Source organism: Cupressus sempervirens, chromosome 3 (genome assembly GCF_028749045.1).
Source record: "Cupressus sempervirens isolate cs-2001-9-10 chromosome 3, ASM2874904v1, whole genome shotgun sequence".
Classification (NCBI taxonomy): Eukaryota; Viridiplantae; Streptophyta; class Pinopsida; order Cupressales; family Cupressaceae; genus Cupressus; species Cupressus sempervirens.
Window position 1 is genome coordinate 753,741,418 of NC_143120.1, and position 25,929 is coordinate 753,767,346.

General features: G+C 36.1%; 1 protein-coding gene across 2 annotated transcripts in view; it reads left to right on the plus strand.

Moving 5' to 3' along the window:
- LOC149569014 (uncharacterized) overlaps positions 1–25,929 on the plus strand; it is a 299,791-nt gene that overhangs the window by 162,807 nt on the left and 111,055 nt on the right. For both annotated transcript variants that reach the window (XM_089821826.1, XM_089821825.1), the window contains one exon: positions 24,332–24,402. In XM_089821826.1, the coding sequence (XP_089677952.1) occupies positions 24,332–24,402 (71 nt within the window). The remainder of the gene's footprint in view (positions 1–24,331; positions 24,403–25,929) is intronic.

A 25,929-nucleotide genomic window follows, 5' to 3' on the forward strand; every position in this document is an offset into this window, starting at 1 on the left:
ATATTTTATCATCACTTCTTATACGGGGTCTACATGTTATAATTCTAAGTTGAGTTGCACTTTTATTTTACAAAGTTATTTATTATAAAAAAGTGCATTATAATGGGATTTTATAATGGATGTTTCTAGAAGTTGTTAGTAACTTGTTAGGAGAGTAGATAAATAGAGGGCTTGGGCTCCCATTTGGAGAGATGGGAATTGATGATTTTATTACCATTCTCTTTGAGCATTTGTGGCACCATCCAGGTCTGCAAATATTCAACATAATCCTTGAGAACGATACCTCTCAAGAGATTGCATAACTGAGGAAGTGAAAGACCTTCTAAAGGGTTGCAGTTTGGAAGTGGTATTCAGCCATTTCAAGTTGAGCTTAATTTGAATACTTAGACTACTTGCGGATTTGAGTTTTAAAAGCAGGTCCGAAAAAGCAGTTCAAAAAGCAGGTCCAAAAAAGTAGTCCGAAAAAGCAGGTCTGAAAAAACAGTCCGAAAAAGCAGATTCGGAAAAACAATTTGAAAAAGCAGAGCGAAAAAGCAGATCCAAAAAGAGCAAGTGAAAAAGTAGATCAGAAAAGCAAACCAGAAAGACAGCATTGGAGAAAATTATTACAGCCATCTACAACCAGGTTCCTTTGTTAGCATTGCATTTTAGGTGTTATAAGTTTTAGCTGTAGGTGTGCATTATACCAACATTATCGTTTTTGTAATCCATGTAAATGCCAAAAGTCTTGGCCATATTTCATGAGCATTGTAGTAGAAATTTCATTGCAATTAAGGAGATAATAGTTGCTGGTGTCATTTGAGCAATTCAATATCATTATTTATCAGCTAGTTAGTTTGCATACCAACTGTTTGTAAAAATGCCAGTTGGCTGTAGGTGTACATTTCTCATGTTTAGATCATATATATGCATTGTATATTGCCAAAATTAGTTGCACATTCATGTTAGGTCATTGTTTAGTCAATTCAGAGTCTACTTGCAAGCATTCTTATTGATGCTAAGTGAAGGAAAGAGCCATAAAAGAAAATTGAAATTTTATATCAGTCATATGACCCTTGTATGCAAAGTGTTTTCTTGAACCTATATCAGCATTTTGGGATTAGATTTGAGCAGGGCCATTACAGTGGTATCAGAGCCAGATTATCCTGCCATCCTAGTGGGTACAAACACAATGAAAAGGTGGTGATATGACAGATTGGAATGTTCAATCGTTAACTCATCATTATAATTTAAGAAGAACTAGGGTTCGTCTAAACACAGGACAAGAGGAATAGGGAAATCTAGAGGATCATATTGATACAGGTGAATAGGTTATTGGCAATATGGGAGACAGGAATACTAGGGATCCTGGAGAGGACAGATTTTTACAGATATTAGAGACCTTGGCATAGGGACAGCGATTAGCAGAACAAAGGGCACAGGAACAGAATTAGAGATTGGAGCTTATGATGCAGATGATGGCTCGCCAAATGGGGTTGAATGCTAACATGGGTGGTGAAAATAATCAAAATGGTAATAATTCGAACGGAAATAACCAGAATGGGACACAAAATGGAGGTGAACAAGTTGGGAACAATTTTAGTCATGTACCCCAGCAAGCTAGGACTGTGAGTTCAAGGCCTATGATTCCCACCTTTCCCCCTAGAGCTCCAGAGCAGCTGGAACTAGAGCCCCCAATCACTGATATACAGGATCAGTTGAGGAGAGATTGGGAAGCTGGAGGACTAGACTTTATTGCTGCAATCACCTTTAGGGAGTATATGGATGTGCGAATGAAACATATGCCACGTGGACACCACAGGAACCAGAATTATGAGCTATAGAAGAAAGTAGGGAAACTTCAATTACCATATTATGATGGCTCAGGGAAGTCTACAGCAAGAGCTTGGGTTCAAAAGCTTGACACATACTTTCAATTGAACCCTATGCCTGAAGAAGAAGCTATTAAGTACGTAGCAATTCATCTGGATGGGTTAGCACACGAGTGGTGGCATCATGGTATAGTCACTATGGGTCATGCACACATTACCTCATATGTGGAGTTTATGGAGAGACTGATTGAACGTTTTGATAGGAAGGATCCAGAACTCCATTTCAAGGAGTTAGCTCAGCTTAAATAGTGGGGATCATTGGAAACATACATTTCAGAGTTTCAAAAACTTGTAGTGTTAGTAATAGATGTATCTAAATGGAGGATACTGGTTTTATTTATGGATGGGTTAGTGGATCCGTTGAGAGGGTGGATTAAAGCTCTCAACCCAAGAAAGCTCGTGACATGGATTCCTCTTCAGCGTCTAAAAATAAATTCTAGGCAACGAATTTCCCTTCGAGAAAAGATAAGGACAGGAAACCTTTTCATAGAGAGGCTTAGCTAACTAAGGAGGAAAGTAAGAGGTTGGACAATGAGACACTTAATGACCTACATAAGAAGAAGCTATGCTTCTATTGTAAAGGTCCCTATGAGTATGGACATGACTATCCTATGAGGCCTAAAGGGAAGGCCAACCGGGCGATGTGGGCTTATTATAAGGGTTCAGATTCAAATAGCTCAGAAAACCATGATGAGGATCTTGATGAAGCAGAGGGTGAGCAGGAGATAGACAGTACAGAGCAAAAGAATGAACCAGAGCTACATTTACAGGAGGCATGTCTGTCTAGTATCCAGAGAGAGGGATCTTTCAGACTTCGGGGAGTCTTGGCTGGGCAGAAGGTTATTACATTGTTGGACGCAGGTGCCACACATGATTTCATTGATGCACGATTTGTGGAGAGGCGTGGACTCATTACTGAGGAGTTTGAGGGACTGAGAGTCAAGGTAGTTGATGGATATATTCTTCGTTGTGACAGGATGGTACGAGATCTACCTTTACGCTTGAACAACTATGAGTTTAAGGCAGACTATCATGTGGTCAACATGGGTGACATGGACATAGTACTTGGGATGTAGTGGCTACATTCTTTGAAGGAGGTTACCCTGAGACTAGAGGATATAGAGATACGATTCGAGGTGGATGGCAGGACTCATGTGCTGAAGGCTATCCATAATGGTGATGTGAGGACTATCTCATGTAGGCAGATGGAGAGATTAACCAGGCATAATGATATAGAGTGGGCAGCAGTTTGTACTTTGATGCCTACTAGTGATGAGCAGGGAGGCAGTTATCTTTCGTTGATAGAGATCCACTCTTTATGGGAGGCTATCCGGATTTTGAGACAGAATTATATGCAGTTGGTAGCCGATAGAGATTATCTTATGGAGTGGGGCAGTACAGCATATGACGCATTATTGGTCAAGGAAGATGAGGTGAGTGAGCTTACTCAGCAGCTCAAGGTGACTTCTGAGTTCCTTGAGAGTACACAGTTGGCTTTCGAGGAGTCACATTTTCATTTGGCTGAGGTGACCATGGTTTTTAGAGTGACTTCAATCTTTACCAGATTCTATACAGTCACAGACTGTGGTGTCTGGTGATCCGAGGATGTCCATGGTCAAGGTTGATAGAGGCAGTAGAGATGAGGATATATTTGTCCTCGATACCAGTATTGGCATGTTTGGTTCATTTCCATTGGAGGCAGGATCAGTTGAGTTGGGCGTTGCAGTTGAGCATGGTGGTATGTTTGACTTGGTGGTGGTCTCTACTACGGATAGCAAGGAGACTAGTGATGTTGTATCAAAGATCATGTGTGATGTTGGTGAGCCGGCAGTTGGCATGGTTCCTACTAGTGACACTACTCCCTTGGCAATATCTTCGAAAGTAGTAGTTAGTTCCGGCTTGGTTAGTGATCGGTTGCAGTGGGTTGCATCACCTGTGTATGGTGAGTTGTCGACTGAGGTTGGTTCTTTTAATCAGCATTATACTACAGGGTATGTTCATCAGTTTGCATTGGATCCAGGTGTTGAGGACTTGATGGCCGTCAGATTTGGTTTGGGTTCTAGTTCTTGCTATCTATCATGTGATGACTATTCGCCATCAGCGATGCATGGGAGTTATGGTTATGAGACAGTGGTCGGGGATTTACAGAGTTGTGCTGATTGCAGTAGGTGTACAGTGTGTGGATTCTCTGTATTTGGTGCAGTTTCATGCGGGAGTGGTCACCATTGTACCAGAGTTGGAGTGTGCATTCCACATAACACGGTGGGCTGTGTGGATGGTGTTGGCAGTTTGAGTTGCCCACTCTACTTGGGTTTTGATGTTTTGAGAGTTTGTGTCTCGTGGGTTTTTGATTGTGGTAGTAGTGGATTTTGAGTTCCGTTGCACAGTGGTTCACGATCCATTCATGGTTTCCTCTTGGTTATATTTCAGAGGTTGTCACTGGAGCCTACGTTGACTGACAATAGTATGGTTCATGACTACATTTGGGATCCAGGTGGATTGACTGGTTTGTTGTTCGGCCATTGCTTGGGGACAAGCAATTTCAGGAAGGGCGGACTGTAATGTCCCCATTTTGGCTGACATCGTTTTACATGCCAGATCAGTCTATCACGGACTCTCGTAGAGGGGTGGTTCTGATGAGAGTCATTTTGATGTTTATTTGGTGATTAGATGGCTCATTGTGCTCTTGGAGATATTATTTTATTTATATTTTATCATCACTTCTTATACGGGGTCTACATGTTATAATTCTAAGTTGAGTTACACTTTTATTTTACAAAGTTATTTATTATAAAAAAGTGCATTATAATGAGATTTTATAATGGATGTTTCTAGAAGTTCTTAGTAACTTCTTAGAAAGGGATGTTTCTAGAAGTTCTTAGTAACTTGTTAGGAGAGTAGATAAATAGAGGGCTTGGGCTCCCATTTGGAGAGACGGGAATTAATGATTCTACTACCATTCTCTTTGAGCATTTGTGGCACCATCCAAGTCTGCAAATATTCAGCATAATCCTTAAGAACGATACCTCTCAAGAGATTGCATAACTGAGGAAGTGAAAGACCTTTTGAAGGGTTGCACTTTGAAAGTGGTATTCAACCATTTCAAGTTGAGCTTAATTTGAATACTCAGACTACTTGAGGGTTTGAATTTTAAACTAGGTCCGAAAAAGCAGGTCCGAAAAAGCAGTCCGAAAAAGCAGGTCCAACAAAACAATTTGAAAAAGCAGTTCAAAAAAGCAGATCCGAAAAAAGCAAGTGAAAAAACAGATCAGAAAAAGAAAAACAGAAAGGCAGCATTGGAGAAAATTATTACAGCCATCTACAACCAGGTTCCTTTGTTAGCATTGCATTTTAGGTGTTATAAGTTTCAGCTGTAAGTTTGCATTATACCAACATTATCATTTTTGTAATCCATGTAAATGCCAAAAGTCTTGACCATATTTCATGAACATTGTATTAGAAATTTCATTGCAATTAAGGAGATAATAGTTGCTGGTGTCATTTGAGCAATTCAATATCATTATTTATTAGCTAGTTAGTTTGCATACCAACTATTTGTAAAAATGCCAGTTCGCTGTAGGTGTTCATTTCTCATGTTTAGATCATATATATGCATTGTATATTGCCAAAATTAGTTGCACATTTATGTTAGGTCATTGTTTAGTCAATTCAGAGTCTGCTTGCAAGCATTCTTATTAATGCTAAGTGAAGGAAAGAGCCATAAAAGCAAACTGAAATTTTATATCAGTCATATGACCCTTGTATACAAAGTGTTTTCTTGAACCTTTATCAGCATTTTGGGATCAGATTTGAGTAGGGTCATTACAAGAAATTATATCATAAGGTAGCCAATGGTTATTGAAAGGTATAGACATACCCAAATCCAATTTCCAATGAATTGAGGATTGCTATCCCAAAATTCTCTGCTAGTGGGACTGAATTTGCAAAACAACATGTGATCAACCTTAAGAGTTCAATTGAAGAGTTGGATGAGAATCATGAAGATGTCTTCATGAAGCTTTTTGTTCAAAACTTAATCCAAGATGGTGCTGAATGGTCTATAAGTCATCTTGATGGGTCTATAACCGGATGGTGTGATTTTGTTGATCAATTTATAAAACAGTTTGGAGATCATAATAACACTTTGTTTGCTTCACATGAACTAATGAGTATCTAAAAGAATATGAATGATTTGGTTGCAGAATTCAACAAGAGCTTCAATAAGGTATTGAATAGAATCCCAAGAGAAATCAGACCAATTGGTTCTTTCTTAATTGATTTGTATGTCAATGCATTTGATAGTAATACACATTATGAGATAAGATCTCATAGACCTAGTTCTCTACAACACGCTTTTAAAACAGCCATGACAATAGAAAATGATAGAAAGGCAGCTGGTAGGGTAAGCAAAAGGGATGATATAAAACTTTATAATCCCAGGGCCTCGAAGAAAGGTGAACTAAAGGAAATTATGGATATGCTGAAAGACATGAAAGTGAAGCAAAGCAGGAATAAAAGGCCACCATTCCAAAGAAATGATAGACTAAGATTGTAGGATATGCCCTATCATACTAATTGGAAAGATGGGAAACTAGAGAAGCCTAATTACACCAAGGATACTCCAGATCCTTTGAGAAAAGTAAACCACATGGTTGAAGATGGACCGTGGTGTAAGGTCTGCAGACTACCTCATGCATCTGATCATTGTGTTGTTGCACAATCAATTCAAGAAGAGGAAGGTCAAGAGATGGAAGATCAACACACCATAAATGCTTTGTTATCTGAGCCTTTTTGGGGTAGGTATGATGAGGATTATTTTGATGAAGAACATATTTCAGATTCATATTTAAGAAGGATGGATCGGTAACATCATGTACAACAGGTATTTTGAGATGAAGAAGAAGTGCTTACTCTAAGAAGGTTGATTGATGAAGAGAAGAGGGGTTATACTATTGTACCTGTTGAGTAGGACAAACATGCATATCAACGAAGGAACAAAACCATGAATGTGGACCAAGGTAATCCCACTAGTATATTTGCCAAGGTTCCGCAGCGAGAATATTAAGACGGACACATTGAGAGCTAATAATGAAGTTCAAGGCAAATCGGGAGACACATTTCAGCCTCCTAAATTAACCAAGCCTTTAAACAAGCAGAGGTCTGGTAAGCAAGTTTTTGACTGTCATTCCTTTATGAATCATGCATTATCAGGTAAAGATTTCTATCCCACTAATGGAAATAATGAATTCCCTAATTGCAGGAAAGAGACCGTGGAGATTTTATCTAGAATAGAAGAACTAGAAGTTGAACGTGATAAAAAAGATAATGATGAACCACCAATTGTATATTTAGGAACTACTTTGAATAAAAATTCTAATCACGTTGATCCTTTTTATTTAACCTTGTTGCTTAACAATAAGTTAGTTAGAAATTGTATGATTGATTCAGGAGCAACAATTAATATTATGTGTGCTGATGTAATGAAAGCAATTGGTTTGAAAGTTGATACACCATATGGAAAATGTTATGCAATGGATAATAGATCAGCTCTTGTGGATGATATTATGAAAGATGTTGAATTTAGATTCCCGACATGTCCTCAAGTTTCATATAGAACTGTTATTAGAGTCATGGAAATCCTTGCAAATTATGGCATGTTGCTGTCTAGACAATGGTCAAATCTGGTTGGAGGTCATATCCAACTTGACTATCTTATGCCACTCCATATCCAACTTGACTATCTTATGCCACTATACCAATTGGTGGAAGGGAGATGAAAATTCAGAGAGAGCCAAGGTCTCCTTATTTGGTTGAGGATTTCAAGTCTGATTTTGAGATCAACTTTTGCCAATCTGATATGGACAACTTCCAGGTGAGTATTTCTAAACCAGCCTGAAAAAATATTGTTTCTATTGAAATGCATGTCCAGGAAAGTCATGAAGATATATGGAAAATGTACTTTGATGGAGCTTGTAGCAAAGATGATAATGGGCTTGGGGTTATCTTGGTGTCTCCATCTGGTAAGACTTTCAAATACTGTTTTTTGTTGAATTTTGAATGTACTAATAATATTTCAGAATATGAAGCATTAATTATTGGATTAAACATTGCAAAAGTATATGGGATTATGATGCTCTTTGTTCTTGGTGATTTCGATTTAATCGTGTCTCAGATTAGAAATAAATTCACAATTAGGAATCCAAGGTTAAAACAATATAGGAATTATATTTGGGATTTAATTGAATATGACACATTCTCTATTAAGTAGGTGGATAGATCAAGTAGTTTTTATGTTGACCTAATCACTAATTTAGCCATCAGACAAGTTGATATTCCACTTGTTGAGATTGTGCAAGTAGAGATCAAGAACAAACCATCAATACTTAATAATGTGCAAAATTGGCAGGTATTTGCAGATGATAGGGACCTCAGATTCCTAGCATGTGAAGAAAGTTACAAAAATCAGAATATAGATTGGAGAAGTCCCATTTTGTATAATACACCGTTAATCAATTGAAAGGTCCAGCTTCAAAGTACCAGCTTCCTTCGCTCACTCGATGACATGTCCCGAAAACTTCGAGGTTGACATACCATCCGATGCTCTTATACCACATTGACAAGATTGTAATGTGAAACAAGCGTGCGCTAGTAAACTCATCGTCAACTCCCACCGACAACTCTTTGGACAAAAGCTGCGAGAGCTGATCTGCAGAAGGTCACAATTATGCCAGGAATAGTTAAATAAGACTTTTGTTAGCTAATGTGATAAGACATCATTTCGAAGAGATGCTAATGTGATGGTTGGAGACAACCAACCGTATTCAGTCTATTTGTAGTGAAAGGTGTGGCTAGTGTTGGAATGATTATGCTATGAAAGATATATCGTTCAATCATTTATGGTGTAATGTGATTCTATGTCATTCCATGCTATTGTTGTATTTTACAATCTTGTGCAATCCATCTTAACTTAGGCATGCAAACACTTTCATATTTTGCACATATCATTTTTGGCACCATTGCCTAGTACGAACTATAGGAGATCTCGAGGTGACAGGTGAAAAGATGCAAGTCTAGTGGGTCTTCCTTTTTTCTAGCAAGTATTGATCATAGACAATGACATTGAGGAAGTGACCCAGGAGGATCAACTAACACATGACCTCATTCAAGCATAGGATATAGCGATAGACCAATACGTATGGCAGGAGGCAAAGGGGAGAGCTCTCCCCATTGGTATGGTATTGGTTGAGCTCTCGGTGAGCGAAGCAATTTATTATCTCCTAGGAGCCCTTTGAGGTTACTTGCATGTAGGTTGGTGGAAGTAGAAGGAGAGCGAGAGGCTATACAGAGAGAACAAATACTACAACGGTACCAAGGAAAGAACCAGCGAGAGGAGGAACATTGAGACCCAAACACATGTCACACATTTGGTAATTCCAACAATCAATGCCCCTCCTACAAAATAAGGACAAGAGGTGCCATGAGGAGACACAACCGGCAAAAAACGAAGCCAACATGAGACAATCACTATGAATTCAACAAGAAATAGAGAGACGATGAAGACTGCAGCGCCTCATTGAGGGTCCCTCAACTCTCACAAAACCAGTGAGAACCAAAGGGAGCGGTCACCACTTGGTCGTATTGCTAAGGTAGAGTCACTACTTGGTATTGCTTCAAACGAGGTAGACACAGATAGTTGGGGAAGTGAGTCGGGTGGAACAGAGCCATCTGTGCGCTCGATAGAAGCCAGTAACAAAGAAAGAAGTTTGGAAGGAGAGGTTGTCAACTTATTTGAGAGGACAGAACATTGAATAAAAGGGCTGGCCATATTCGATGAATTAAGAATAAGGAAAAAAGGGCCAGAGACTTTGGAAAGGGGGAGTATTGGTACCACCAAGGTATATTCAAAGATTGTGGGAGAAGGGAAACAAGAGAACTACTAGGGGGGGGCATGGAGGAACCAACCCACCTAATTTCTAGAATATAGGGCGTACTAATCAAGGGAGAAAATTGTTAAACGCTCTAGACAAACATAAACTTTTCCAAGTTTAACGAAAGATCTAGCATGGCATTGCAAGACATGTGCGACCAGCTAGGAGTCAATTGGATAGGATGATGAAAATTATTGGGTGAAGACCTATCTGGTCACCTTGCGAGGTATAGCCATTGATTGGTACTCTAACCTTCCAGCCACCTAGAAGACAACTTGGAACAATCTAAAGAAAGCCTTTGAAGTAGAATTTAGGTTGTAGAATTATGATGAGGTAGTAGCGGAAATATATAACACATGCTAAGGAAAGAGCGAGATTGTTTGGGCATACCATTGTAGGTTGAAGGAGCTCATAGGAAAGTTGAAGAATAAACCAACTGGTGGATTAAAAAAGAGGTGGTTCAGAGAGGGTTTAACTCCTTCCATTCAGAAGAAAATTAAGGTGGTGTTGGTTCCCAAAACCAGAGACTGAAAATCCAAGAGCTTGCCAATTCTCCAATAGGATTCCACAATCGGTTCTAGCCAACAAATGTGAATAATTCCCTTGCACTTCAGGCTTCGCCACATCTCGACGGGTAAACCTTCACTTCAAACCTCGATCACCTTGTTGAAATTTTTTTTAAGCTAGCGAATCTAAATATTTGTGAGTTCAAGTTGAATGTTGAGTGTTTGAATTGATTGATTATTTATGTGAGGTCATCAATAAATAATTAGATGCTTGCAAGAAGGAAGTATATAGATTTCTGAATTCAATTATAAATCCAATAATTATATTTCAATGATTTAAATGACCAGTGCCTTTGCTCATTAGGCAACAGAGCCAATCATAATGAAGTCTATTACATACAACTTTATGAGACAATATTTATCCAAAATATCATCAATTACTCTTGAGTTTTGCAAAAGATAATTTATATAAGCAATTCTATATTAGTAAGAAGGAAATTTAACTTCTTAGGTGGGAAGTCCAAGTAGTTTGACATGAGGAAACACGTGTATATTTCACACCATCATTGTTTGTTACACACAAAATGTGGAAAATACCTACTGCTAAAGAAAGCCTTTTCAGAATAATTCATTAATCTTTTTATTGATCATAATGGACAAATCAACATTCCAATTGTAATCTTTTGCCTCGAGTAAAAATAAACAATAAATAAACAAATGGACATTTTATTTATTATTGAAATATAATATACAGATTTATATTAAAGTCATGCTTTAATATTTACAATTCCCCTTACAAGGGCTGAATATATCTCTTTTTTAATCTCTTTCCTCTTTTGTAAATGATGATCTCCTTTTTATATCTTGGAAAGTAGAACCAACGTGACTATTCAAATTTTGAAGCTTATGTCTGCAAAAATAAATCGCAGCTTCTCATAACACAATTACTTCAATCAGAATTGAGTTTAATCTTTCTTAGTATATCTTTCGCTCACGCATTTTTTATTATTATTATGCACTTTATTACTGATTCCGTCAAAGTTGCTCCCGATAATTGGTGTTTATCGATTCCAACTGCATCATACTGCTGCTATATGCTGCCGCCATACATATCATGTATTCGAATTTTCTATTGGTTCAATCACTTGTATGGGACAAACTCCTTTCCCAAATGCTTTTGGCATGGAATTCCTTTTAATTTGGAGTCCAGGCTGACTCAATCATTTACTGGCTCGCCAATTCTATGTAATGCTTTTTGTTCGCACTTATAACAAGAGCTCTTGAGGAGCTATAGTCCTTGTCTTTGTGTAAAATATATTTTAGATTTGTGTATTGAAAGTCTTCACCAATGTATAAATAGATGATAAATATTATATTTATAAAATCATATTATTAATAATAATGGGTATAACAAGAAATTTACTATTCAATTAAGACACTAAATGATATATAATCTTAATGTGTTCATATAAATTTTTAAATATGTAAGTTATTAAACTAAATTATAATAAATATTAAAAATAAAATAAAATTGGTTTAAGTATATCATGCAAAAGTTGTTGAATGCGGGGAAAACACAGTATCTTACAAATCTTAAAATTTAATTTAATTTTAAAAATTAGAAAAATTATATTCTAATTTTAAACTTTAGTTATTGAAATAACACATATATATTTTAATAAATTTTAAATTATATCACACTTTGAATTGTGAAAATCTTAATTTTGTAACATAATGCTAAAAATTAAAAAATATATATTGAATGAATGAATATTAATTCAATATATTAGTAAATATATATTATAAAAAATTAAAATGTATACTCTCTTAATTTATTATTAAACTCAAGGAAAAAAAAAAAAAAACTATATGTTTTCGATGCTGTGCTTTATGAATGTGGATTATTCATTAGCTTGTCGAGCCTGGAGATTGCATAAATGATCTGCTAATTTAAAAATAAATATTACCAGTGCCGTTACAGATATTTCTTTCACTGTACCGGATATTCTTTATGTTTTCAAATTTGCATGTGACCTGTAATGCAGCGAAAAGGGTGGGCCGCGTACATGTTCAGAGGTTTGTGGGATATATCAATAGTTTAATTTTTGAAAATTCGTGTTGCAGACAATGTACCTGTCGCTGGTCTGACAGGTGTTATTGGTAGTCAGAAGTAATAAATTCATTCTTATCAGTTGTTCATTTATGTTTTTTTCAATTGAAATAAAATCAATAGATACCCAAGGAAAATGGTGACTGACCAATCCCAAATTAGAAATTTGATTGATATAATTGATTTAAAAAAATATATACCCAAACTTTAGCATATGGGCTAATGAAAACATTAGTTCCCTGCCTTTAAAGCCAGGGACTAATAATTTTTGATTGTGGGCAACAATATTATCATCTCTTATACAGGAATCTCCATCATCGTATGAGCTTATGATCTTTACTTCCAACCTTTGATATTACCATAATTTGATGATATATCACTATTGATTTTTCCTCTGTGTTTCATTCCTGATATCGTGACTCCTGTTCGTTCTTTTCTATAAGTATATTCTTCCTTTCCTTTCCTGAAGGTATGACGTTGCTGCTGCAATTGGGATTCATTCGCTTCTTTTTCTTGACTCTCCAACATGCGGCTATATGGATCGATTAAAGTCACAGTTCAATCGTTCCTCAATTGTTGGGCTCGTAAATGGTCTTTCTGGCTTGGGATGCTTAGTATAGTGTTTGCTATCCATGAATTGGGATAATCACAAGATTTTTAAGATGTATATTACGCCTTTGATCCTTCATTGTGACGCCTTTGATTTTCAATGCCTTCTCCCGTCTAATATCTTGTTTCTACATGCTATCGTTTGAGGATAGAAGAATGGTGCCGAAAATTTGCTTGATTAGCTTGCAAGCATGGTTGATAACTATGAAATTCAATAATTCTGCATTTATACAGAATCACCTGCAAGGAGTATTTGTTTATTGTTCATGTTTCACGGTGTGAGGCTCCAACATCTGTTCTCCATGTACTTGAGTCGTCTGATGCTTGCTTGTTCTTAGCAAAGCCATGGCCTCTACTTTGTTATTAATTCTTTTTCTTTGGTGAACATGCATAGCCTCTGTGTTGATGTTTATTTCATTCCTTGTATGCAGCAGGTGAAAGAAAATATATTTCCTTCTCATGCTTCGGGCGGGACCACCATTTTTTAACGCTCCTTAACAGTAAATCCTTTCAGTGGTTTTCATCACATCAATTGTTATTATCTCATCGCTTTCTTTCAACATATATACAACTGGTACCGGATAAATGTTCACCTGTATCACATATTCACGTAGTAGTGTAACCTCCTCTGTTTCGAGCCAGTAAGTTGCCACGTAGGAGAAGACTTGGCTTTTGCATAAGATAGTTCTGTGTCCAGATAACCTTCAACACAGGTGAACCCCCCTGAAAGTAGAGCAACCAAACAAGTTTGCAGGTCCTCAACTCCCCCAATGCAAAAGATAACCACCAACAGTTCTAGAAATTACTCTGACATGCATTTGTATAAGAAAACTAGAAAGCATGATGCTATCACAATAAAAAGATTTGCAGAGGTTGTATTGATATCAACCACACTCTAATTTCCACTACTTTCCTCCACAACAAAAGCATCTGGATCATCCTTGTAGTGTTGATTAGCTACTTCCTGAGCACTCCATGCTGACCAGAAGGAAGCGCACAAAATAGAACTAACAGCCATAAGCTGCAAGAAGACTTCTGTTGTACCTACCAAGGGGTGATTAGGTGAATAAATCACTACTTTAACTGCAACACCTCTCAATAGACTCTGCTCCAAGCTTGCACCTACAGTCTTTGTTTGCTGTAGATATCCACAACGCTTTTACCTTTATTAATAACATCCTTTAACACCAATGGTTATATTTGCATCAAGCCCTCGACATTCACAATATCTTTTCCAAATATGCTACAACAAACTAAATCTGCTATTTGGGGTACTGCACTTGAATAAATGCACTTCTACAGTGAACTGTCTGAATTCTTTCCTTATAATGCAATCTAATGTCTACCAGATGAACTGAGGCAAAATACTGATTCAAATTTTTTACCGTTTGAACCTGGAATGAGTGTTAGTCCTATCTTATCTTCTTATCGTGAAACTCTTTTAACTTTCAATGCTACAAATGCTGTCCAAGCTTTAGATATTTCAAATGATATCAATGACAATATTTCATTACTAATCTCTCACATTACTTCACAAATGGAGACCCAAAAGTTTGCAAAAAAATAGGCTCCATCAGGTGGTGCCTCCTCCAGGCACAAGGAGGCCTATGATTGGGCAATGGATATTGAAAGTGAGAATAAAATGTCAAGAAGCAAGAAGAAATTAAGTGATAACAAACAGTGACAAGTACAATGATGGCGAGTCCTGAACAATCTAGGCATTGTGTAAAGATATGATGCAAATGATGAAGGAAATGAAGGGGGCAAAAGAGGCCAAAGAAAATAAAGAACTACGGTGTATGAAATGCAGAAATGAAGGGCATACAAGAGCCATTTCTCCCAAAAAAATCATTTTGCGACATTTGTCAAGTACTTGGACACTCACTCAAAGAGTACCTATACAATTTTGAATGTAAGGAGTACCCAAGTACACCTAACAACCGAACAAGCCACCCCACCTAGTACACCACCAAGAGTCACCATCTCAAGTGCTTCCCCAAGTGGCTACCAGGACAATAGGCATGAAGGCAACAACAACACAAAGCCACATCAAGTACAATGCGAAGGTGCAGCTAATGATACAATGTAGGAGATGCAGTGAATGGGGCCATATTTGCATGGGAATGTCGAAGGAATCAAGGTGGTGACAATATTTTGTTGGTTGGGGAACCATGAGGATACTGGCTGTTTTAACAGGAAGGTCGCGAAAATGATAGTGGTAACAAATCCAATTAGGAAGTCTTAGCAATCGCCAGAGCCCAAACCAAGAAAGCCTTGTACTTAGATCCACACACGGAGAAGGAAAGGTAGTAGGAAGCGAGAACAGAGATGGAGATGGCAATGGGAAAAGACCACAAACAAACTAGGAGGCCACAAGTACCCCGACTCAGTCAACATCTAAGCCTAACATCATAAAATAGATTTTGCAGGCCATCATACTAGTACATGTGGCAGACCTATTGGAAACATTGCCACAATTGAAAGTGGCAATCTCCAACATGGAAGACACCAAGGGCGACTAGGGGAAGGACCAAAACACAAATGACAAAGGTGGGAGGAGAAATGCCCAAGAAGACCCCATATAGATAGAACCAATGTTGCACATAGTTGGGGTAGGAAGGACCCTTGCTGTAGCGGAAATGGAGATCATGAGATGCACACTAACCAATATCACTATAGATGGAGGATTGGGAGTAAATGTACTCCTTGAAGAGACATGAAAGGCATTGGGCAAACCAACACTTTGGCTGCTGACATTCCAATTGGTAGGAGTAGATAAACATGGCATAAGGCCGCTAGGGTCACTCATGGTGCAGAAAGTGATTGTGGGAACAACAACTTTTTCTTGGCGTTATGGTCATTACTCTAGAGAAAAAGGGTTATGATGCCCTCCTTGGAATAGTTTGGTTCATCACAACAAATGTCGACCATAACTGGAAAAAGAACACACAATCTATTGAGCAGGAAGGGAAGAAATACATCATTGACCTCAGAAGCCAAACATTAAGCCAAGAGTTGGCATCTGACTTCAAATCGGAAGAGGGGGACTATGGCGACATTGGAGGGATAGAGCCGGATGATGAGGACGTCTTAAGATTATGAAGTTGCTCTGAAGATAAGACCAGTTCACTTAATGGGTTGTCCCACTAGCAGATGGAGGATTATGAGATAGTCCAACCTAGTTGTCACATATTGGAAATAACAAAGATGGATGAGGAGTCATACCTGGCCATTGACATGTGGTGGTATGTGTCGGAGGTAAAGGTTCGAAGTCACGAAGAGAAAGGAGTAAAATGAAAGCAAGAGGAATTAAGGGAGGGGCCCACAAGGAAATTGCATAGGGCACAAAAAGCCAACAAAGGAAAACACAAAAAGAAACCCAAGGTGTACAAAGCAAAGTACTTAAAGACAAAAAAAACCACCAATCACAAAGGAACATAGGATTTATGCCCTTGTGGCTTTGTATGAGTCCTCTACATGTCTACCCTCAACATTCCTTGCACTTTGTTTAACTTCCTCTTTATTTCTAGATTTGGTTTCTTCCAACTCAGTCCTCCAAGACTTGGCTCATTGGATATGGATAGTTGTTTGATATGGTGTACATTACTCTCTAGTATTTCTGCAAATTAGGTCTTAAGGTTTTCTCCTTCGTCCTCTATATGAATGAGGTGCCTATTTGGGTGGCAAGACCTTTGTATGCTTTATGGAGTGGTAGGTGTTAAGTGAGTTCTACCCACTTGCTCTCTATTTGCTCACCGACAAGTGAGATACTTTCAATCCTCCCAACTAGGACTGTAAGTGACACTTTGACTTGTACTTCTTGATAGACTTGGGCTTTGCACTTTGACGATTCTTCTCATTTGTCATTGTCGCTCACTTTGGTTCTCTTAGCCGATGGAATATTCTTACCAATCCTTCTGTGACTTAGTGATTGCTTGGTGTACATCTATCTTTTTTTAGCTACTTTTGTTAGTGTGACATTGTTCTTTCTCCCTCTAGTTTTGTTCTTCTTATCATTGGAATATTTGCTGTCTACATTGCTCTCAGTTATGTGTGAGCAGCCTTGGCAATCTCCAAGGAAAGTACTCAACTTTGTCATTAACTCTTAGATGATGCTTTCAAGGACGTCTTGTTTAAGATTCTCCCTTTGAAGCTATTACTTTACAAATTCTTCCCACAAATACACCAAGTTCAATGTCAGTTCTTCTTTTGTCATATATTCCTCTTCGGTTTTAGATATTTCTAGTTCTTCCTATGGGTCAGCCTATTACATTATCACATTTTCTGTGTGAATTATATTTCTCATGATTCATTTTGCAATGCTGCTAAATGTGTGATTGGGTATAGTTATGTTATTGTGTAGAGTAAACAAGAACGTAGTCTACAAAACTTATGAACATCAGATACAATACATAGAATATCAAGTGCAAATACAATTTCCAAACTGATAGAGCATTTATTCCATTCAATTGATGTGCAATGTGTATATTTCAAAATCACATACAGTCCTTGACACATACAAAATGAGCACATATATAGCAGCCATTGGTTGGTTGAGATTATCAAGCATTAGAAACTGTCAACTAATATGCCACTTGTCAGGGGGTCATAACACAATTATAGAACATAGTTGATTCACCAAGTAGCCAATTAAATTCTAACACATTTCCTACTAGGCTAAATAACATTTATTTGTTAGCATACTCGACACAGTTGGCCAATTATAGCTACATGGTAGTTTGTTTTGTAGACTGTTAGTGGAATTGTTTTGCTCATCTACAACAATGTTGACCGACATTGATAAATACTTTAAAAAGTATTTTTTAGATTAATAGTCTTAATCTAGGTAGATTTAGAAAGGCTAAAATTTTCATAGTCTTAGAATCTCTCAAATTCGGCATCATTGCGAGGAGCTCAGAGAAATGGACCCAATGCAACTTGAATGGGTCAAAAGGAGCTCATATGCACAAGTTATGCTCACTGAAAGTTGTGGTCAAACAAGCAAATCAAAGGTTGACTAAAAAAAGCTGAAATATGTATTGTCCCTAATCTAAACAAAAATAAGACTAAGTCATAGTGCTCGTTGCGCTAATTTGAAACTATTTTTGGTTTTGAAAATAGAATCTGTATGCAAAAGTTATGGGCAGTCAAAGTTACTATGGAAAAGGTTGATCAAATGACAACAACATCCTAGTCAGCATCTTTGACGAACCTTTAAGTGACGTGCGACATTCAAATTGATGATGTAGCAAGTACAATCAACATATTGAGGTGGCTAGTGACATAGTGACAAGTGGTCCACTAGTATATTGCCATGTGTTTAAATGTGGACAAATAAATTAATGCCACGTGGCACCCCAACGTGGTTGGTAGTTGTTCGGTAGATTCTCAATGAAATTCAAACTAGAAATCTCTCCATTACCAACTTTGCCTCCTACCATCACCCCACTCACATGGTTATTAATATGGTTGGCAAAAACTTTTAGTTGTTTGGATTTAATGCAATTAAGACAAACAAAAAGTCAAATCAGCTTCATTGGGATTTGAAATGCCAACCACCCTATCCCAATATTCTTTGCTTACCACTATACTATCCGACAAACTTGGCACTATTTTTGGTGGATTTTGTTTTGAACCATTTTAAAATCATTGATGATCAATGAAAAGGGGAACGAGAGGTCTGAACTGCCGACCTCCTAGATTCAGTAAAATACTCTTTGCCACTGTACCATACCTTTATTTAGGGATATGAGTAAACATAATCAGATTTTGTTTGCTTGTTTCAGTAATGAGCCAAATAAATTAAGGATTAAGGCTCATTTTAAAATCTTATATGATTTTATATTGTAAGCCTGAAATTATAAGGGCCATTATTTTTAAGGATAGTGGTAAAATTGGGAGATTTTGGTAAATATTAAAGTTAGAATCATAATAATAAAAAATGGTGCATAAAAGGAGGTTATTTTCCTTTGAATTAGTCTTGGAGGAGAAATCATTCTGAGAGATTGTGAGAATTTACTAGGTGTTCTTTTACACCAAAATTGTTAAAGGAGAAAGAGATTGTGAAGGCTTGGAGGTTGAATTTGTAACAAGGCAATTTCGCCTCGCAAATTTAAGAAAGCAGTCCCCGAATTGAGAAGTGGAGCCAAAAACATAATCCTAATTGGATGAACTCCATTATCAAGTGTTTGGGTTTTCTCTTTTATCTCTTTCTTTTTCTTTCAATTCTTTTTGGTTCATTATTCTCTCTTTTATGTAATTAAACACAGTTAATTAAGTGTTTAAAGCATAACTCAAGTTCAATTTTAACAGTTAAAAACACATATTCTCACAATTACTACCTAGATTAGGGAATTAATTCTGTAATTTGGATTAAGTTCATTAACTTGTAAATCCTAGTTTACAGATCAAGTCTTCTCAAATATTTTAATTTACTCTATATTATAGATCTTAAATGCCCATTGGAATTTGTATGTTAGATTGGAAATAGGTGATGTAGTTCTTTTTGGTTTCATTGTCTATTTTTTTGTGATCACGATGTATCCACTTGTTAATACATATACATATGCAACTTTGAAGATATTTATTGTTGTGCAATGATAATTAGTGGTACTTCACTTCCTATGTCAGCTCTTGTTAGCTCTCAATATCATCTTGTGGGAACTTGTATGTTTTCTTTAAACAGATTATAGAGTTTGTTAGATCCCAATTTTTGACCAAATTAAAAATATTCATATAGCCATTGAGGTTTCATGTAAAGTCAATTGACAGTTAAAATTTGTTATGATCATGTGAAATGGTAAGATGGTTAATCGTTATAATTTCATATGAAGATGACATGTTAGTTAATCGTTATGATGCTATCATATGATTATCTTGAAATCTTAGAAAGCTGGTTATTCATTATGGGAAGTAGAATGGTGGTTAGCCGCTATGGTGGTTTATGGATAATAACTTGTTATGGTAAACTGCTATTATATTGAGGAATATGATATAATCATGGAGAATTCCCTACAGGAGCACGTCGAAGGGGTGGAAGCATTATTAGAAAAGAATAGGGCATGGGGGCACCACCATCACTGGGAAAATAGGTATGAATCTTGAATCACCATGGCTAAGGGTAAATGACTAGGCAAGCAAGAGTGTACATTGGACAATACCATGAGCTACTTGGTCACACATATAAAATATATAGCTATCATTATCATAATTTATGTTCGGAACCATTACCTTTGTTGTTCTATGATGGCGTCTCCATTTTTCATCATCATCATATACATACACACACACACACACACACACATATACGCATATATGTTTATAAATATATGATGCCACCATGATATTAAATCTCTAGTTTGTCTCTAGTAACATATGTATAAATATATACATACATATATGTCAAGAGGATATAAGGTTAGAATAAATCATAATACTCAGAATTATGCACGTAGATAGATATATGCATTTTAATAGATACGACCTTGGACATAATAATAACATGATGGCATCATTTTGTAAATAATATATACATGCATATATACATATACAAAGATATCTTGTTTTTAATAACTCTTCTAAGGAGCTCTTTGATATTTGTTTTTAAATTATAAGTCTCTGTGAGAGGCGATCAGTACACTTGGCGCCCCTTTTTCATATTTTTGAATCAGTGTACCAAGAAATCGATGATCTTGTTCTAACTGCCACCTTGGGTTGCGGCTTAAGTTTAAGTCTTCTCTCTTTGCCAAGAAATATATACGACTCCATTCTTCTTTACATCAAGTTCCTTCTTTCCATTCATTTTTATTCTTTTCACTTGGCTCTCATCACTACATGTGAAACTGAGCATTGCTGTCGTATGGGTTCTCTCTATTAGACATCCACTTTGGCCTTCTACTATTTAGAACATTGTGAGCCGACCAGTCAGGACTACCTGAGTCATATTATCATTGATTAGTTTACATAGATACCTCTGCTCTTATCTTATATATATGTCAAAAAATTGATGCAAGTATTGGTTTAAATATGCCATGTTCATCAAAGAATATCTATGATACAAATTGATTAATAATGTTCAATTCTTTATGGCCAAACTTTCTTATTTTATTCAATATCTATGGCGAACTGTTTTGTAGCAGAATCAGATCGAATATGCAATGTGTGTCTCTTATCTTTGAACAATTTGTCCTTTACTTTTGATGATACAAATTTCTGATTAAACAAGAGTGAGGTCTTTTAGTCACAAAGATGGCTTAATGGCAATAATGAATTATCATCTTTGCATCAGCTGAGTATCAACAATGAACTGCTAATGGAAGGATTTCATTAATGATCAAATACCAAGGACTCACCCTAGCTAGATGGCCAATGAAAGCGGGGTGAAGAGGTGGAAGGGATTCCTGCAAAAAGAAAGAACAAAAATCATAACTATCATGATACCTTATTTACTTAAACTTAAAGAACTTTCCAGTAAGCTCATGTTTGTCCAATGTGTACCCTGTTGTCAAGTTGAGTGGTGGAATTAAGTACCAAGATGCTCAGAAGTTGGGCAAGGTGTTCCATATCTAATCCGTGTAGGGAGGGCCTTTCTTAAATGAGATTATGTGGAGATATTTTAAGGGCCCGTGTTTGGGAGCTTAAGTCCCTGACAATGTTTCCCCTCTCCACAAAATGTCAAGATATGCACCAGACAAAGATAAGTTATGCATTCAAACATTTATTGGTAACATGTATTTTACTTTTATGATGTTTTTACAAGTAGAAGATATGATGGATTGATTTATATCATTGATTAAGTTATTTCCTTTAATGAAAGCAACTTTTCTCATCAATGTAATTGGTAATCAATTAGATTAGTTGATCTTCCAACTGAACATGGAATATATCTATATGCAAGAGATAGGTTTATCTGATGGATTGTTATTTCAGTCTTTCATTTATGTGAATAATGAATATGAGCGTATCTTCTAACCATATGTTATTGCCATAGTTAGCAATAGGAAGAAAAGGAATGATACAGTGGTAGGTGATGCCCTAAATGATACAGTGGTATTTGACGCCCTAGATGATACAGTGGTATTTGATGTCCTAGATGATATAGTGGTATTTGATGGTAATTGTCATTATGATGTCATGAGCCAAGATTAATGTATTTCTTCTTTATCAAACATATGCTGTATTTGTTTAAATTATTAAAGTTAATATCTTCAATACATTATCATAATAGCACTGTTGTGGAATTATATCAATCAATAGCATACAAATTATAACTCATAGTATTAATGTTGAATTAATGATCACAAATAAAAATGTTGATCATTCATCTTCATAATTATACTACAAATATATTACTCATTCCAAAATACACTAATTAAATAAATGCTATAATAAACTACACATTAACTTTAAAATACATTAACCTTTACCATCACTATAAATTATAAATACTTTCATTTCAATAAAATCAAAAAAACCTAAACCTAAACCTAATTAACCACATAACATTCAATAACAATGGAAAAACATCATATATTGTGGGCACAACTTTTCATCATGTCTGCTCAAAGTAATATTAATTAGGGTTAGGTCAAATTCGAAAGTGACATCGAAGAAGAGCAAAAGAGAATAATTAAAAAGGATATCATAAATAGGAAAAGGGAGAAGTGAATGGGGAAGTGCAGCAAATGTTATATACTCCACGTACAGATCCGTTTATCAACACCAACAAACTTTGCGAGAACGTATTGATAATCTCTGTGCCAACGTACTAGCAACTTCGCACCCATCGCAGATAGTTCCCACATCAAGTACAGACGGGTCCTTGCGTTGCCAAAGGACTAATATTACTGCCCACGTAACATTGTCAGACACAGACAGGTACGTATGAATATAGATGCGTTCAATTCTACACATCGGATATGGATATGGTAAATTAAAAAGCAATTGCTGTTAAGTTCATGTATAAAGGTATCGGCATTGAATTATATGTGGAATTCCATTAATAATGATTATACGTTGCGAGTTAGGTTAATTCTTAAATTCGTTCAATTCAATATAGATATGAAATGATTAATGAATTATATAAAGCAATTCCTATGAGTAAAACATTAAAGTGATATTGGTAATGTCGATACATGCTATATATATATATAAATTCGTTCAATTCAATATAGATATGAAATGATTAATGAATTATATAAAGCAATTCCTATGAGTAAAACATTAAAGTGATATTGGTAATGTCGATACATGCTATACATATATATATATATATATATATATATATATATATATATATATATATGTATATATATATATATATATATATATATATATATATATATATATACATATATACATATTGGATGATATATACATCAGAATGAATATAAATATATGACATATAAATAATATTGCATCAAAGAATAGTGCTATAATATATTAAGATACATTCTTAAAGATTTAAATATATTTAGGAATACATTTCAATTATAGTACATAAAGATCTACTTCTCATCCGTATTACGAAATCTTAAGAAAGGGAGTTGGTGGAGGGAGAGGTGGAGTAATTTTGGGCACATGACGGATATCCTCTAGGGAACCGCTTGTAGTCTGTTTCACGTGCCCTTTGCACCGTAAATCTTCCATCCCAAGATGATCGTAATAAGGAGAGAAAGATTTTTGTGTACTATATGAAGAAATCTTCCAAATGAATTAAGTAGATTAAATTAAATACTCATTTCCTCAACATTTTTAATAACAATGATGGTCATAGGTTTGCCAAATTTTGATGATTCCCTAAGTTATACCTAAATTTTTTATTTTAGGTCAAGAGGTTAAAAAGGGTACATCACATACGATAAAGTGGTATAGCTATTTGATTCCTTAATTGGTATTTATGGACTAACCTGGGTTTTGCAGTAGCATCCCTAGACGGATTTCAGTTTTGAATTCTATGGTATGTAGATTTTAAATTCCTTGTTAAATTTATTGTTGGTGTCTTCAATTGTTAGTTATGAAACTTCCGTTTAACTGATTGTACCTGTAACCCTCACATGAACATATTTGTCGTTATTGCCTTCTCATGCTCATGAATGTGAATTAGTATTGTATTTCATTGAGATGTTAGTTGATAACCAAGGCCTGGAAAAAGTGGATGTTATAGAGTTTCTTTGAGTTTTAAGGTATTTATTACATAGTGGTCATAATCAATCATGCCTATTTTTTTTTTTGTTGATATTCAACAATCTTGTTTGAATCCTTTTAGTGTGTTGTAGACTAACTTCTTAATTGTTACTTGAATTACAGGATTTTGGCTTGGAGGGTTTGGACTAGGGGAAAGCGTGGAACAACATCCTGCACTATTAGATGTAGTAATAGTATGTGTACTTTACTTTTACAAAAGGAAAGATCTACAGTAAATTTTTCGGACAATTATAACGTTTAACCTAGAAACATTTCTATGCTATGTCATTCTAGTATTTTTGCAATTATGGTTGTAAAAACAATTAAGTGATATGGGACCTGTGGCCTGAAGGATTAATAGAAAAATGGTGCTGCTAGTTGGTATCTTTAGAAAGTTGATTATAACAGTCTTGGTTTAGTTTTATACAATCGAAGAAATTGATTAATGTCTAATCAGAGCTTTAGACTTGAAGCTTTTCCTTTGACTTTCCTCTCAAAATCGTTTGGCTGTTCCTTTTCTTTCAAGTAAAAAAATTGGGTTTTCTCATTATATTAACAATTCAAAATTTTTATTTTACAACCCTCTCTATTTTTTTCACAATATAAAAATGCAATCCAACATCGCCAACTCTTTCTAATCACATAGATCCAAAGTGGGCAAGCCATCCACACAATTAATATAGATGATTACAATTACGTATGAAATAGCGGCAAGCTAACTAGAGTATGAAGACGACAGAGCCATGCTAATCAGCACCTCTTTGGCAGAGTGTGTAATATGACATGACCATTTATCAACCATTATTCCATTTAACACATGGGCAACACACAAGGACACCAAGATTTTTATGTGGTAAACACCATGCAGGAAAATTCATAGTGAGAATCACACTCACTGTATGAAAACTGATTAGAATGTTTTAGGTTAGTGGCCAAGGAAGCTCACTACTCCTGATTTGGACTTGCAGGCTAAGGTGAACAGCCAGAGGGCAAGATACCAGAACTTGCAAAACACTCAAGATCACTTATTGATGGCAAGATACAACAGGATTGATTACAATGAATTGGTACTGTTGAACTGAGAGAAGCACATTCTTTCAAATGCTGATTACACTTCACTATTTTATACATTTGAAACCGAATTCATTACTGCTAATCTGCACTTACTCATTTGTACCACACACCACACACCATGCACAATCACATTCACAACTATCTTCAATCTCTAAAAGATCTCATCCATTATATATCATCTACAAGCCAAAATAATATCAATTAGGTTGTCCTAATCAGATATAGCAGGGAAAACATAATCAGTTGGTCCCAAAATTTTTCTCAAATGCATGTGGAAGAAACACAAGATGTGTGAAGCTTCACAAGATGAGACACATTCCATTTAATCCCAAATCATTACCTCCAACTTTGCAAGCTACTGCATGGGCCTAATTAACTCAAGTCAGCTTGAAGAGATAGAACTATTAATGCTTGTCAGTCAAACATGCCCAAAATATAGCATGGACCTCCACAACAACTGCAGATGCTCAACATAGCACCACCTGACATAAACCAACCCATATGAGAGAACCACAACACCAAAATAACTGAAGGTGGAGGAATAAAAGGATTCCTAAAAATTGATATACCATCTTTCCCATACCAATTTACTAACTCAGCTGAGGACTGAATGAAAACATGAAACCTGAGATTTGACATCCTTTTGC